The sequence below is a fragment of the Syngnathus acus genome, chromosome 20, assembly GCF_901709675.1.
Source record: "Syngnathus acus chromosome 20, fSynAcu1.2, whole genome shotgun sequence".
NCBI classification, from domain to species: domain Eukaryota; kingdom Metazoa; phylum Chordata; class Actinopteri; order Syngnathiformes; family Syngnathidae; genus Syngnathus; species Syngnathus acus.
Genome location: NC_051104.1, coordinates 1,862,817 through 1,878,223, shown reverse-complemented (window position 1 = coordinate 1,878,223; position 15,407 = coordinate 1,862,817). Strand labels below are relative to the sequence as shown.

Here is a 15,407-nt window from a genome sequence, read left to right as displayed (position 1 = left end):
GTCTTCTGTGGCAGCGTGTATGGATGACTTCCTGTCATGTGGCCCGCCTGTCCAACGATGCACTGCGGCGTCGGCGGCAGGTCGCTCGGGGAGCGTCATTAACATTATTAGCGTCATCATTAGCGCGCCGCCTGACGCTTCACACGGCTTCAAACGCGCTCGCAAGGCGGCAGCAGCGGCGCTGCTTGTTCCCGGCGGGGCCTGAACGCAGCAATATGTGTGTGTGTGCGTGTCCTACATACGCTCACTGATGAACTTCACCTGAACTCTGAGCCGCCTTGGCCCCGCCCGCATGTAACCATGGAAACGCCCGATAAACTCACCAGGCCACCATTCACACATCCATCCACCTATTCAGCCTTTCATTTTTTTATTCATTCGTCCATCGTCTATTTATCAAGCTTCAGTCATTCATTCCTTCGCCCGTTCATCTCTGTAGTCATCCAATCGTTTTCATAAATTAATTTGTTCATTTGTGAATTGATTATATCGTTTTTTTTTCATTCATCCAGTCGTTTTTATATCCATTCCTCAAATCTGTCTATTCATCCATCCATGTCGTCTACCGTCATTTATTCATCCCATCATCTTTCCATCCCGTTCATTCATCATATGAAGCAAGTCAAGACAGCTCCCCTACCCTCCTCCTTCCCCCCAAAAAACGAAGAAGCAAGCTGACTGATGGTTTGAGCAAGTAGACGGGCGCCCGGGGGCAGCCCGATTGATTGATGATGGGCTGTCGGGAAGCTTTCCGCCCGCAGGAAGCGCCAGCGTTATGGAAAAAAAAATTGCCATCCAAGCCAGTCGAGCTGAAGATGATGAGGAGGTGGATGATGACGACCACCAAGACGAGACTGAAGGCCAAGAAGCAAAGTTTGCACCCAGCAAGAAAAAGCGCGTTTCACCTTTCATTTGAAGGACAAGGCCAAATCCCCCGAGCGGACATCGCAGCTCAGCGCTCGCTGATGGATGCACGGCAGCTTGACGTTTCTTGACACGTGCAAAACGTCCCGACGGATTCGACCAGGCGCCGACGTTCGCAGCGAGGAAACGTCATTGCAACGCATGCTAAAGTACCACAAACAAGTACAGCATGAACAAAGGAGAATGGAAATGGACCAGGCAAATCTGGATCTCTTCAGCAGGAGTCACACGTGTATTCTTCTCCCCCAAAATGATTTTCGTGCTTTTCTAAAATTTCCCCATTCTACCTCTACCACTTTTCTCCACCGATTCAAACTGCTGCAACTTGCATATGCAATTTTCAGCTCGTTCAGGACATCTGGAAACTATTTTTCACATTTCTCACAATTAAGCTATGAAACCTCCAAATTATAATCTATTTTATACATTTAAACCAATTAGAAAAGGTTCAAAGCATTCGGGACTAGTAATTACAGTCCCAGTCAACATTTAAATAATTACACAATGTCACGTCAGGAGTTCTGTTTTATTGTCCTGTTAGTGCTGCCACCTGCCGGCGGAGGGGCCGACCAACATGTCAGCCAATAACAGGACGTGACGTGATCGCCCTGTGTTTACATCGCCACATCTGCCAGTTAATCGGGAGTCGCCGATGGTGTAGGGATACACTTGCCTTCCTTAAGTGCCGACACCGAGGGTTCGATTCCCACATATAAATGTGTGTGTGGGGGGAAAAGTGAGCAGAGAAGGACATAGAATAGTGGTAACCCCTCGCTAACGTTTGCTTTTGCTTTTCAGGCCAACTTTCGTTTCCGTTAAGCCGCAGAAAAGATCGTCTCTTTAACAGTGGCGTCACTCCTCCAGCAATGTCGGAGCAGCTTTGTGTCGCTGTGAACGGCCCGGCTAGGAAGAGCTCTTCGTAATTGAGTGCATCTCAGGAGGCGTCGCGTCTTCTACGTGAACAAGCAGAAACTCAAGCAGGGAAGGTAAGAAGAGCAAGGTGAGAAACTCTAAGTTGCACTAAAAGACGTTGGAAGCGTACACGTCGTCCCCTTTAACGGCGACGTTCTCGCGCTTGGCGCCCATCCTTCACGTTCGCGTTACGTTAGCGTGCTGAGCTAATAGCACGAAGGCAACTTTTCGGACGCGATGCCAGCCGGCGGACTGACTGCACTTTAAAGTGGGTGCGCTGTGACGTCACTCAGGTTCTCATCGAAGGATGGCGGAGCAGAACGTGGAAGCCAAACTGAAGAAGCTCTTGAAGCAAGATAAGATCCAACTGTGGATGGCACCTTACACCCTCGACGCGCAGCAACCCGGACACACTCACACGCAGGTCACCATTTTACCTTGACGAATCACCTGTGCAACCATGATTGGTTTTGATTATGACGGCGTGTGTCCAACAGAGGGCGCGCCAAAGTCACCGTGGTAACCAACAATAATATGATATCAGCGCAATGGTCAGATAATAGTCATCATACAAGTGGTGAGGGCAACATGCAAAGTCCACACAGTAAGGCTAGTGACCAAATCCCAACTGTGAACCTGAGTGCTACGAGGCAGATGCGCTAACCACTCATCCACAGTGCTGCCGTTCCATCAAATATTATGCTGAAGCTTGTCACGCAGTCACATGCACAATTGTGTACGTTTTGTTCTGATGTCGATCCTGAGTTTTTGTTTGCTTTTCCGCTTTGTGTTCCAGGAGCTGGCGGAGCGCTACGGCGCCCTGCTCCGCATGCAGGTGTCAGAGGTCGCGGGCGCTCTGGAGGTCATCCGTGTGCAAGCGCTGAGGAGAGGTCAGCGGAACCAGACCTTCAGGGAAACCAATATGGCCACCGTAGAGCTGCTGCTGCCACGAGACTGCCACAAGGTACAGCCTCATTCTTCCCCTTCGGCGGTGGCTTAAAGCTGTATTTGGAATTTTTACCAATTGGGGGTCGGTCTGGAATGTTGCCCCTGCGATAAATGTGCTAGTGTGTCTGTGCTGCTTCCAGGACAGCAAGTCAAAGATGTTTATGGAGACCAGGCTGGATGTGTCTGCTCAGGATCTGATGGACAGGTAAGCCGTGGCCGATACCATTTGCTGCCACCATTCACACCCAATACGGAACCAACGCAAGTATGTCAATGATGCTAACAAGCAAACTGTGGCCTGTGCGGCAGGATCGCCCAAGAAGTCAGCCTCAAATCCTTCAAGGTGATCCTGAATGGGAAAACGTTGAATGGCGGTGAGTTGAGAAGATGGTGGAAGACATTGGAGCTTTGTCCCATTCAGCATGCAAACAATCATCTTCATCTTGTTTATTTTCTTCAATTTCCAACTTGGTTGGTTTTGGAACCCTTCTCAGGTTTGCGCCTGGACCAGCAGGGCGTTCGCAACCACAGTAAGATGATGGTCCTCAAGGCCAGCGGCGTCACTGCCACCGCCGCTGCTGGCCAGTCCACTTGTCAGGACGCCAACGACGCCTCGCAGTCCACCTCGCACGACCACAGCGTTCAGCGCACACACAGAGGCTTTGAGATCCTGTCCGAGCGAGGTAAACACCCTCACGCGTTAGCGCGCTAACTCTTCAGGAACATTGAGGAACCCTTGCGATTGACAGACGACAGCGACGACCTTCGGACCGCGCCATTCCTGGAAGTCGCTGACCAGAGGGGAAACCCGCTCAAGATCCCCCACAAAGAGAAGAAGGTAGGTTATCTTCTTTTTTATACAAATGAGTGAAAGTAGTCAAATGTGAGATACAAGAGCAATCAAAATGGATGTCACTGCAGGCGCTGATCCTCGCCATGGGCCTGCACGAGAAGGGACGGGCCCTCATGAAGAGGAAACGCTACGACGACGCACTCTGTCACCTCCTGCAGGCTGACCTCCACTTCAGGTGAGGAGGAAGAGGAGGATGACAATGATGATGATGACGACGTGCTTGTGGGTGTAGCGAGTGCGGCTCCGAGCTTCTGGGCGCAGTCGACAACCACGGCGTGCTGCAGTTGGACATCGTTTGGTGCTACCAAGCCTTGGAGGCCTTGTCGTGTCTGGACGACGGGCGGGAACGTCTGCGACTGGCCGAGGACTGCTTCCTCAGATGTTACGGTGAGCAGCAGCAGAGGCTGCTCATGATCAAGGTACGTGGGCACGTTCATTGATACAGGTAACAACAACCAAAGAGTTTTTTTTCTGAAAATTGTGTGTACGTGCAGGGCAACACGGGGCGCGAGGAGGCGCTGTTCCTGCGCCTGCACCTCCTGCAAAGCCTGCTGGCTTTCGTGGACGGTAACGACCTTCAAGCCCAGCAGCAACTCGAGCAAGTAGGAAACGCTCGCTGACCACGCCGCTGCTAAAGATCGCCGCAGTCTTTTGACTGCCGATGGCCAGCCACCGACCGTTTTGCGTTTGCGACAGGTGGAGTCGCTGTACACACGCTTGTGTCCCGATGCAGACAAAATGACTCAGCTGATGGTTCTGGGCTTCAGCGAGCGAGAAGCTCGACTGGGCCTGCGAGCGTGTCACGGCGACGTGCACGAGGCCGCCATGCTCGTCAGCAACCAGAGACAGGTAACTGGTCCAAAGCTAACGCTCGAGACTTTTGTCTGACGCATGCTCGCGATTTCCTCTACATGTGCTGTCGCTGTGGCGACTAGGAGAGGGAGGAGCTGAGGCAACGGGAGCGCCGCAAGCGCCAGCAGACTAAGGCCGCCTTGGCCGTCCTGGCCGAAGCAGGCTACGGCGCCAGGGAAGCCGCCGCCGCGCTACGGCGGGCTGAAGGAGACGTGGACCGAGCCTTCCAAGTCAGCGTGCTGGCCTTGTGTGGCGCCGCAGGCCGCCGCTGCCGAGCGCTAACCTTCTCTTGCCGCTCGCTTTCAGATCCTGCTGGACGCCAGCCAGACGCTCACCACATCCGATTGGAACGCGGATGAGAATCTGCAGCAGGTGGATCGCCCGCTCTTTATCTCAGAAATCAATCAGCGGACGGATTGATCAATCAAGGTTGCGCTTGCGTGTATGTGCAGTTGCTGTATTTGGGCTTCGAGCGGTCGTCGTCAGAGGCGGCGCTGGCGTTGGCGGGCGGCGACGTCCAGTTGGCCACCGAGCTGCTGATGGACAACCCGGGAGCCGTCTTCACGGCAACCTCGTCCTTCTGGGAGGAGGAGCCCGCCACCTCGTCCAGCTCCGCGGGTAGGCCTTGTCACAACTCTTGAAACGTTGGAACATTGTTTTTTGTTTTTTTTTATTTATCGTATGTGAAAGCTGACGCAAATGTATTGTGGGTCAGCAGACGACAGCCAGCTGGTGAACGAGGTTCTGGAGGACATCCCGCGTCACGAGGACGACTACTTGGACCTGACGCTGGAGGAGGAGCTGCAGCTCATCAACACCATCAAGACGCACCTGGCGCGATCCCTGGCGCATTGACCGCGCGGTCGGTGCCAATTTATCCCATGACTAGGCTTAGTCTCCATTATAAAAATCGGGGAAAGGAGAATGTTTGATTAAAAAGAAAATCTATTTTTACATAAATTACTAGATGTGCATTTAAAAAGGACTGTCTCCCTCCTCCTGACACAATTTGAGTCAAACATCTTTCATTTTTTAAATGTGAGCCTCGACATGGTGAGCAGTCCGTGGTTTTCGGCCCAAACTGGCCCGGCGGGGACCCCGGCAAATGGACAGATTGACGTTTTGCCGTGCGTGTAACAGGAAATGAGATGGCAGCGCACGCAGGACAGGAAACAATGTCAGACTTTTATTTTGGCAAAGGTGGCGGACTTCCTGGGCTCGGCCGTCCGGAGGAAGTTGACATAAGGAAAAGAATCATTAAAAAAAAGTTTTCTCTTCATGACGTCTGCTTGCTTGGCTGCTTCAGAAATAGTTGACCACTCGTCGGATGGACTGGATGTTGGGGTTCTGCGCCTGCCACTCGTTGGGGCTGCTGTAGTTGCCGCGCTCCAGCACAAACATGCGGCCGCGGAAGTTGGGCTCCTCGTACATCACCCACCTATCCACGGGACACGTGTGAGCCGAGGGACGGACGGACAAGCGGGCGGGCGGCAGCCGGTAACTCACGCGCCGTCTCCGAACACCTTCACGGAGTTGATGCAGTTCTTGGCCAGGCCGCGGCTCTGCAGGAAGGGGCAGTCGTCGCACACTTCAACGCTCTGCCCCGAGAAGTTGGGACCCTCAAACAGCTCCATGCGGTAATGTTCTCCGTGCTGTGAGCGCACAAAAAACGTTTTCACACAAGTCTCCCTTTCATTGTTTGTGTGTGTGTGTGTGTGTGTGTGTGTGTGTGTGTGTGTGTGTGTGTGTGTGTGTGTGTGTGTGTGTGTGTGTGTGTGTGTGTGTGTGTGTTACCATGCGGACAGGCTTGCAGGAGCCCATGTGGTCGTTGTGGGAGTTCCACCTGTGGAATTCGGGGTATTCGCCGTGCTCCAGAATGTACTGCTGGCCCTTGAAGTCAGGGTGATCGAAGCAGATCCAGGCGCCGCTTTCCACGCGGATGGAGTTCACCCTGACAAGCACACGCACAGCTGGTACCTCGAGTTTGTTGGGAAAAGCACTTTTTTTTTTTTTTTTTTTTGCCACTCACCTGTTCATGAAGCCACGGTCCTGGAAGTTGTCGCAGTCACCTCTGACCTCCAACTTCCTGCCGGTGAAGCATTTCCCCTCGTAGAAGGTGATCTACGCAAGGAGACGAGGCACCGGTGAGTTCACCGTCAAGTTGTGATGGGTCGCTGGCGACCGCTCACTCACCTTGCCCGAACACTGTGACATTTTGCGTCGTCCTCACGCAGCACCACGTAAGGCGTGTAGGCCAGCCAAAGTTGGACGCCGCAATTTATAGGCAGGCGACGCCGGCGCACGCTCCGACACAAAAGGAATTTTGTGAGCGGTCGGCGCTTTCCTGCAACCTGCTGCGTGCGCACATTCCGTCTCAATGGAAAGCGCACACGTCAGGCCTCCGCTCCGGTGACGTCGTCACCGTCCCCGCACTTGACGTGACGAGGGGGAGGAGCAACGTGACGTCAACTCATGGCTCGTCAATTCCATAAATAAGGCGATTGTAAGATGAATCACTTTATTGAATATTTCCAAGCAGAATATCATACAAATGTGACCGAGTGTTTTTTTTTTTTTTTTTTTGTTGGTGGAGAATATATAAAAAAAAACAAAAAAAAAAAAACATCACATTTTCAGCAATCACGTACAAAGGTCACCTATCTTCATTATTATTTGGATTTGGCCGTTTTTACACACACACTCACGCTCGCACACACAGTGGTTAAGTGAGCTACAGGATCGATTTGTCATGAACATCAGACTCTAAAAAAACTAAATAGACAAATTTGATATATTAAATGTTGAAAATCTTCAGCAGCTTATGGACAAAAGGACTCGCTTGGTTCTTTTTCAATTTATGCGCCTCGGCTCCTCGTTTTCCCACTTTACAGGTTCTTGAGCGCGTTGATGTGCGCACAGATCTTGAGCGCGGGTCCCAGTTTGATGTTCATGCTGCCCATCAGATGTTCTTCGGTCAGCAGCAGCAACGCTTGCCCGTCGATCTCCTGAAGGCGGAAAGCCGACGAAACCTCGCCACAGCCTAAAACGCGCAGATAAACCGGATGGATGCATCGGGATGTAAATGTGTGTGCACGGGCGTTTACCTGGCAGCGTGTGTATGAAGGCTGTGACGTCCTCGACAGTCCACTGCGAGGGTTCGGGCTTAAAGGTGCTCGTGGGCGTGGTTGGGGTCGCCGCCGGCGACATCCTCACTCTCTCTGACGCCGGACTCTCCATCCTGGTCGACACGGCGGCCGCTGGTTCCTCCTCCCCTTCGTCTTCCTGCTCTTCCTCCTCGCCTGCTGCCTCCATGTCCTCCTCTTCCTCTTCCTCGTCTTCTTGGCGATGCTCCTCCTCCGTCGCCACCACAACTTTCTTGTCCTCTTTGGCGTCCTTCTCTCTACGTCCAGCGCTCCAGAGATCACGAGGCTGCGGATGCATCAAAAAGTTCACATCACGGTCGCTATGACACGAAGGCGTGCTTTTGGGTTTGTTACCAGTCTGAGCAGGAGCGGTTTGCCCGGCACAGATTGCGCCCTGTTGAGAACCGGCCGTGTCGGCCTGTCACCACGGCTACCGGCGCTCAGCGCCCGCAGCCGCTTGGTCAGGCGTACGTTGAACCTGCCGGCAAATTTGGTGTCACCGTTGTGTTGTTAATCTTTTGCCTAAGAACGATTTGTGGCTCTGCCGAGTCTCACCCGCGAGCGCAGGAAGTTGAGCAGAAGCGTTTGGAGCGCATGAAGTTGTGGGCGTGGCCTCTCTTGCCGCAGAACTGGCAGTGCAGGACGGTGCGCTCGCAATGGGAAGCTCCTGAAAGGCAAAGATGACCGATGGGGCCGTGTCGAACCAGCCGGTGATTCTTAATGCAGCCAAAGAGTCCCGTACGTGTCCCATGTTGTTGCGCGTCTTTGCCGTCCTCGTCTTGCGAGTCTGTAGAATGTTCAGAATGTTCCGTCGCCTCCTCTGTCGCCGTCACGGCCGTCTTACTCCCGTTCACTTCCTGCGCCGGCGGCGATGGCGCCGCCTGAGGAAGCAAAAGCAGCGACGAGCGGTTCACCTGAAACAAGCAGACGGGAGGTTGCACCTTCATGGCAACTTGTGTGCGCGTATGCATGCGTGCATTTGTGTGAGTGTGTGCGTGCATACAGGAAAGGGTTGCAGTCCTTCCTGTATGACGAAGCCTTCGACCACGTGCGTCAAGACGTCTCTGCCTTGAGGCCACGGCCCGGTCTGCCACGGCCTGTCCGTTGCTCGGTCCTCGGGTCCGTCTTCCGATGGGTCCGGAGGCGGCTCCGCTTCTGTCGCGGTTTCGCTCGCACGTCTGTTCTCGACGGCCGGTTGCGACCGGCTGAGGTTGAGCGGCTGGGCAGCGGCGTGAGACGCGGGATCCGTCCACGGAGACGAGGGTGGGGACTGTGATGACAGGCTGGACAATGCTGGAACAAGTTGCATAAGGACACACTTCAGACAATAAACACAAAAAAAGTCCGCACAAAACACGGGACGTGTTACCTGAGTGGTTGTCGGAGTGCGCCGACACGCTCTCGTTGATGATGTCACCTCTGTCGTCAGTGACGCGTTCACAGAGTTCCTCCTGGCCGGTCCCGTCTGCAGGAAGTTCCGGCGCCTCGATGGCACGTACGCAAGCTTCCGGAGGCCGGACAGGAAGCGCTTCCGGAAGATCAGTCTCGGTGATGTTTGATTCTGTCGGCGGCTCTTTGAGCGCTTGTGGCCGAGCGACAGGTGATGGCACCTCAGCGGCGGCGCCTTCCTCTTGCAGCTCCATGGGCTGTTCCCGGTCACCGTGGTCTTCTTCCGTCACCTCCATTTGCTGTCTCTCCAGAAGGTCAGCTTCCTTCTTCGCCTCCATCTTGACTGGTTCGTCCTCATCTTCCCGTCTTTGGTCTTTTTCAGTCACATGGACATCGTGGAGGCCCGCCGGCGGAGCCTCGCTGTCCTTCCGGCGGGGAGGCGACGCGACACTTTGAGAAAGCGGAAGCGCTTCCCGTCTGCTCAAAGTCGGCCGTGCGACAGACTGCGGCGGGCGGGCTGAAGAGAGAGCGATAATTTGTAGGCGCCTGGATGCGGATGGCGGTGTCTCCGAGGACGAAGCGGCGAGCGGCGGGACGGTCACGGGGAGGACGCCGATCTCAGTCGGCGGTGGCTGCGTCTGGAGAGCGGCGGAAACCCACGGCGACAGCGCTCGCACGCACTGCAGTTTGGGGCGCAGAGGGACGGCTCGCACCGGCGAGTAGAGCGCTTGGACCGAAAAAGACAAGCACGAGGTGAGCATATGACCACTTTCCAAGAAATCATCATTGTTTCAGCCGTTCCTAATGAAACGACCGCAGAAGAGAGCGCCTTACTCGGAGGCGGTACCGACAGGTGGCGGCAGGGCGCGGTTGGAGGACGTGGCCTCAGAGGAGGGAAGAGCGCCGTCTGCGGGCGGGAGAGTGGAGGCGGGGCCGAGGCGGGGGGCTTCAGGCGCAGGGAGGGGGGCGCAGCCAAGGCGGCGGGCAGGGGCGGCCTCTGCGTCACGCTCTGAAGCTGCGCGCCACAAACGGACACGAGACAAGAAGAGGCCACTGTCAAGCGGCGGCCGACAGCGCCGCTCGGCGTGCCCGCGTTGCTCACCTGGGACGGAGGAAGAGAGCCGGCACGTTTTGTTTTTATTTTCTCAATGAAAACGTTTCAGTTTATTTAATCAGTTTGCTCTCTGACAAACTCGCTCAACGACTCAATTCAGTTTGCTTGCTCAGCGCGATCAAGTCACGGTATTGCACTATGGTACCCGACAAACAGCGCATAGCGGGACTGTAACGCGAAACCTTTGGGATGCTGCCTTCACTGTCACCATGGACACGGCGGCATCCCCACAGACGTTTCTGTGCATTTGTGCGTGTTTACCATCTGAGTTCTGAGCAGCACCTGCTCTTGCCCGGAGCCTTTGAGACCTTTTCCCAGGAGCAAGGCCTGTTGGGAAGTCCTGTGCCTGGCGGACCCGGGCGAGCCTGCCGGGTGAGGCTGTGGCACCTGTACACAGCAGTTGTTGCGTTAGCTTAGCACAAATGTTTGTCTTGGGGATGTCAAATGAGCTTAACATGTTGATGTAACTTCAACTTTGGCCACCAAGATGCCACAAGAGGGCAGCAAAACTGTCTAAATGAAACATCTACCTGTCTTCCAGGTGGACTAGCGGGCGTGTGGAAGGGCGTAATGGTGTTGGAGGTCGGCGCGGGAACACTCCTTGTGCTCCCATTGGTCAGTACCATGGATGTTTTGGCTGAAGAGGCGGTTGTTGACAAAGATGGCGAAGAAGTGGTGCCCCCTACAGAAGAAGACGAGACGTGCGCGGTGGTCTTGGAAGCGCAGGGCAGTATGGGGCGAGCGTACGTACGAAGGGCGGAACTCGCCGTGGTGGTCAGTTTAGGGGGGGCGGGGACCAGGACGTGAGGGGAGGAAGTCCTGGCTGCCGCCGCCATCTTGGGTGTGGAGAGGGATGGCGCGGGAGTGAGCGGTGGCGGCGGGGAGGACGTGACGGGCGTCTGCGGGGGTGCCGGCAAGTCCTGCAGCAGCATGGGGTTGGGTGTGAGGCGGGGTGGCGTTGGTGTGCCGGCGGCGGCCGAATCGGAGGAGGAAGAGGAGGCCGGTCCGCGGTCTGATTGGCTCGCGCCGCCCGCCTCCTTGTCCATCCTGCAACGCTTTAACGATCTAAAAATAAACACGCAATTAGGATCGCAGGCTGAGATGAATGGAAATGCTATTAATTCTTTTGGGCATCCCCGCCACCAAAGAACCAACATTTATGTGGTAAACTAATGTGAATGCGATACTTTGACTAACAAATCGGAATAACATCATGAAATTGAAAGTAACAAATTGAACAGTGCATGCTTCGATTCAGCTCATTTTGCTTTATTGTAAATAATTAAATCTAGTATCCATACATTTATTTCTCCACCTATCTATGCCAATGACGTGTAGTGAGTGGATGAGCAATTAGATGCTCTTCCACTAGATGGCAGTGTCCATGATGATCTGTAAAGCCACTTTTTCGGTGTTGTGCTGTGAAAATTTTCGCACGTCAAATTTGTGCCTTGGCTAAATATCGAGCTTGCAATGAGGAAAAAAAAAATCCATTCTGCCCATTGGGTGAGCTCGTCATGCAAGCAGGTGCACGGCAACGCACGACAGCTGCATGCTAACACATTATTATTACTATTATATTCATATCGTATAATAAAAATGATGAGGATTAGCGCCGCGCCAGCTCGTCATGTGGACTCACTGTGAATTAGAATAATAATAAAAAAACACGGAGGCAGGCCTCAGCTAGCAAAGTGTCAGGCTAACTACACGAGTGATGCTAGGCAAGTGTCAGCTGGGTCGACTCGGCTCGGCGGATTCGGCGGGTTCTTGCCTCCTGGCGTCAGCGAAGCGCGGCGGCCCGGTCCATCCGCTCCTCCATCCGCTCCACGGAACATTCTCACGCGATGACGCGCTCGCGGTGTCAGCAAGCCTGCCAGCCAGCCAAAGGGAGAGATGGGCGTGTGGTTGGTTAGTGTAGTGGTTGGCTCAGCCCTCCACTGAACTGGACGGTGTGCACTAGTGCACTGGTGAGGGCTATTAGTGGAGTCTGAACGAGCGCAGTCGCTGTCAGTGGCGACTTCCTCGTCACCCGAGATGTCAAATAGACATTGACCCCGCCTTGGCCCGGAATCGTACGGAAACGTCGTCGCCATATTGAATGTGGCAACGCAGCTCCAAAACAAACATTCAGACCAGTGCTACATTGGCTTACGAGTTTCATCGTGCCGTGATCTAACTCGGATTCAATGTATGGGTCTATCGTATAAATTATCCCAAATAAAAAGATTACAAATGTCATTGATTTGAAAGAACACTATTATTAATACAGATGGCCAACAATTTTGATTTTGTCTTCTTTGTTTTAAATTATTTATCTAATTATTGACAGTAACATACAATATACTTTATCGATAACAATTTATGATCACGACAAGACTAATTACTGGTTGAAGTCTGTAGGGCGGAAGACTTCCTGAAACACGTAGAGTTCAGGTGGTGACGTCTTACACTCACGGCGATTGGCGAGACTACGGGTGACACTTGAGGGACTTGTCAACAAATCCTCAAATGCGACGTCACACTTTCGTGTGCCAGCCTCGTCAATTCACGACTGAAACAGCATTGTTCTGGCAAGCAGAAATATGCCTTCCAAAATAAAGCCCACTATGAATTATGAGCTGTTGTGACGTCACATTCTCAATACATGATACTGCCCTTCTGGTAATACTATAACCTCATAGAGAGTGATTGACGGCGTATTAGATGAACTGAGCCCCAGCCACAGTGTCCCACTAAAGCAAAATATTTTTATTTTGAAGGTTTTAGCTGGAAATGATGCTCAATCAATCACACTTTGTGATGGTATTTATGTGGTCGGAGCTCCATGGCAACCGGGACACTTTAGAAACACGGAGCTCAGGAAACACTTTGGAGCAGAAGATGTCCCCATCGGGAAGTTGTGACAGAAGTGAGGAACACGTCTTTATTCCATGACTGTCTGCCAACAACTCCGGCAGGATACAACAAAGACAGCATGACATCACTAAGGACAAACATATCGCCCAACCCCTAACTGCAGGCCTTCTGGGTGAAAGCCCTGGTCCTGAGGTCCGCCACACACAGCGACATTTGTGGACTGGAGCCAAAGAAGATGCCTTCAACAAAGATGATCAAGCACAAAGAGGTGGAGGGAAAAACCAAACCTGTCAAGCTCAAACCTGCCAAGCTACAAGTGGCCCCCGTGCGGCAAAACCGAGCGGCCAGCTGCCTTCGACTGACGCAAAAGGAGGCTCACTCCCAAACGGCCTGCGAGCGCCCCAGCAGGTCCAGATCCACCGCGACCCGAGCGAGACTCGACTGGGCTCAGCAGGACGCCGCCTGTGATGTAAAGTGTACGGAGGACGGCGAGTGTGCAGGACGGCAGGGACGAGTCGGTGTCCAGAAGCTGAGAATTCACAGGTGAGGGAAAAATAAATGCGTATGGGTTCAGTCGAGAAAATTGTCCTTGCCCTATTCATGTGGGCATGACGGTCACATGTAAACCTTTGCCGTGTGCGTGCTGGTGCCATCTGTTGCTGTGTGCGAACGGCTGCTGTTGTGATCTTTGACTTGGACCGGACCAGACTATAATCTGGATCAAGCGCCCTGTCGGAAGATGTTGACCTCTTCACGTGGCCTGGCATCCTGGCATGACTGCTCCTCGTGAGCGACGGGGATCGTGTCCCGCATGGTTTAGTTGTCTTACTCCCATTTTTTTGCTCTTTGTTTCTTTCAGCCACAAGGCCTTCACCGTCATTCCCCCAAACCCCAAGAAGAGAAGAGACATCCAGAAAAGTAAGTCTACTTTTTCGAGCCTTGTCCACTAAACACTATCGTTTTCAGGCATGCCAAACTTATGATGACATGTGAGGAGTCAAGATTTCCTAAAAAAAAAAAAGACCCCCGTACCAAGATGTCAATTAGGTTCCTCCTTGTTGTTCCCCTTTTGAATGGTCTTGATTGTAACGTTTGACAAGTGCTCTGGGTGAATTGAAATCGAATTGTTTGTATCCATGGTGGTGCGATTGGCTGAGCAGAGGCGAAGGCGGAGTTGGCGGCTTTGGAGGAGCTGAAGCTGAGCAGAGCCATGGCGTACGTCAACATCCAGTCGAGCACCGTTGGTGAGCCCCGAGCACGCCCCTTCGTCTTTCTTACCATTTGCGCAAGTGCAAATATAAAGTGTTGGCCCCAGATTACACCAAGAAATTCAACAAAGGGATTGTGTATGTGTGTGTGTTTGTATTGAAAGGGGGGTCTTTGACTCTGGAGGAAGTGCGAATGAAGCAGCAGCAGGAAATGATGCAGACCAAGAGGAAGCAGAAAGTGAAGCGTTGTGATGTGACCAAGGCGTCCTGACAACAGTCCACACGTGCGTGTTCCCACCGGAGGGGACATTGACGTTTTCGTGCACAATTTCAACTTTTCTCCTGTGGACAACACGTGACCTTCATTGAAATGAAAAAAAACCCAAATAGAAACCTGTATAAGATATGATATAGATATAACATTTACTTTGTGATTTTTTTCCCCTTTTTCAAACATCACTCAGTCATCGTCATTCTGTTTTTTGAAAGCTGAACTGTATTACAAAACATCATTTTCTGATATTAGGATGGTGGTAATTGTAATAATTGCAAAATTTCCACAAACATTTTCTGTTCTCATCTCAAACATTTGACCAGCTATAGAACTCCCATGTCCAGGGCGTTATTTATATCCGAGTGTGCGGATGTCCGATGCGTATTCTTAAAAACTACACGAGCGGCCATTGTTGTAGTCCCATCAGCACCCCATCCTGTGACGTAAATGCTGCGTTCATGAGCTACTCAGAGGAACAAGCGTTTCTCCATCCAACGTGGACAGTCAGGTATTTAAAAGACATTTTACATCGTATCGTTGCTGAATGGTTCTGCTGCAAATGGAAATTATATAATAAATCAGGTTGTAATAAATACTTTGTTTCCATATTTGTTTTAATGAAAAATGCATTAAGATCAACAAAATGTAAATGTGTCAATGATAGGTAGGGAGATACTTTATTGATCGGGGGGGGGGGGGGGGATTTAGTTGTCAGCAGTATGAAAAAATAACAATACATAAATAAATGGTTGAAATGTTGAATGTGGAATGGTTTGAATAATGGGTTTGAATAAGTCAACAAATGTGGAAGAAGTAGGTAAATATGTCAAATATCTCTTCAGTTTGGGAATTGTCATGCAAAGTTTTGGTAATTGGTGCATTATTGTTATGCGGAAAATAGTTCTGAATAAATTGTGAATGAGCTGACTTA

General features: G+C 52.2%; 5 protein-coding genes across 13 annotated transcripts in view; 3 read left to right on the top strand and 2 right to left on the bottom strand.

Annotated features, from left to right (window-relative positions):
* The window catches only part of LOC119139422 (cullin-1), a 29,469-nt gene that overhangs the window by 7,192 nt on the left and 6,870 nt on the right, over positions 1-15,407 (top strand). The gene's annotated exons all lie outside the window — the stretch shown is intronic.
* nub1 (negative regulator of ubiquitin-like proteins 1) lies at positions 1,491-5,768 on the top strand. Of its 5 annotated transcripts, none has more exons than XM_037280053.1 (16): positions 1,491-1,642; positions 1,723-1,924; positions 2,130-2,260; positions 2,633-2,800; positions 2,925-2,989; positions 3,094-3,158; positions 3,279-3,467; positions 3,534-3,622; positions 3,706-3,812; positions 3,870-4,056; positions 4,132-4,239; positions 4,334-4,486; positions 4,573-4,719; positions 4,796-4,861; positions 4,942-5,107; positions 5,205-5,768. In XM_037280053.1, the coding sequence occupies exons 3-16, from the start codon at positions 2,144-2,146 to the stop codon at positions 5,342-5,344; spliced, it is 1,767 nt and encodes a 588-aa protein (XP_037135948.1). In that variant the 5' UTR covers positions 1,491-1,642; positions 1,723-1,924; positions 2,130-2,143; the 3' UTR covers positions 5,345-5,768. The 5 variants fall into 5 exon arrangements, with proteins under 5 accessions (XP_037135948.1, XP_037135950.1, XP_037135951.1 ...); XM_037280054.1 differs by having other exon boundaries at positions 1,569-1,621; XM_037280055.1 differs by having other exon boundaries at positions 1,532-1,910.
* LOC119139427 (gamma-crystallin N-B) lies at positions 5,656-6,809 on the bottom strand. The gene is made up of 5 exons (XM_037280061.1): positions 6,683-6,809; positions 6,519-6,610; positions 6,284-6,440; positions 5,996-6,141; positions 5,656-5,927 (listed from the first exon to the last, which is right to left on the bottom strand). The coding sequence occupies exons 1-5, from the start codon at positions 6,701-6,703 to the stop codon at positions 5,792-5,794; spliced, it is 552 nt and encodes a 183-aa protein (XP_037135956.1). The 5' UTR covers positions 6,704-6,809; the 3' UTR covers positions 5,656-5,791.
* On the bottom strand, positions 6,994-12,647 carry si:ch211-230g15.5 (polyhomeotic-like protein 3). 5 transcript variants are annotated; one of them, XM_037280045.1, is made up of 12 exons: positions 12,523-12,647; positions 11,910-12,008; positions 10,666-11,200; positions 10,397-10,522; positions 9,856-10,123; positions 9,002-9,748; positions 8,636-8,925; positions 8,375-8,546; positions 8,188-8,299; positions 7,987-8,110; positions 7,594-7,918; positions 6,994-7,529 (listed from the first exon to the last, which is right to left on the bottom strand). In XM_037280045.1, the coding sequence occupies exons 3-12, from the start codon at positions 11,179-11,181 to the stop codon at positions 7,375-7,377; spliced, it is 2,835 nt and encodes a 944-aa protein (XP_037135940.1). In that variant the 5' UTR covers positions 11,182-11,200; positions 11,910-12,008; positions 12,523-12,647; the 3' UTR covers positions 6,994-7,374. The 5 variants fall into 5 exon arrangements, with proteins under 5 accessions (XP_037135940.1, XP_037135942.1, XP_037135941.1 ...); XM_037280047.1 differs by lacking the exon at positions 12,523-12,647 and having other exon boundaries at positions 10,666-10,817; positions 10,887-11,200; positions 11,910-12,365; XM_037280046.1 differs by lacking the exon at positions 12,523-12,647 and having other exon boundaries at positions 8,375-8,513; positions 11,910-12,369.
* On the top strand, positions 12,940-14,473 carry zgc:194621 (uncharacterized protein LOC795037 homolog). The gene is made up of 4 exons (XM_037280401.1): positions 12,940-13,537; positions 13,854-13,912; positions 14,155-14,238; positions 14,367-14,473. Exons 1-4 carry the CDS (start codon positions 13,230-13,232, stop codon positions 14,471-14,473), a joined length of 558 nt encoding a protein of 185 aa, XP_037136296.1. The 5' UTR covers positions 12,940-13,229.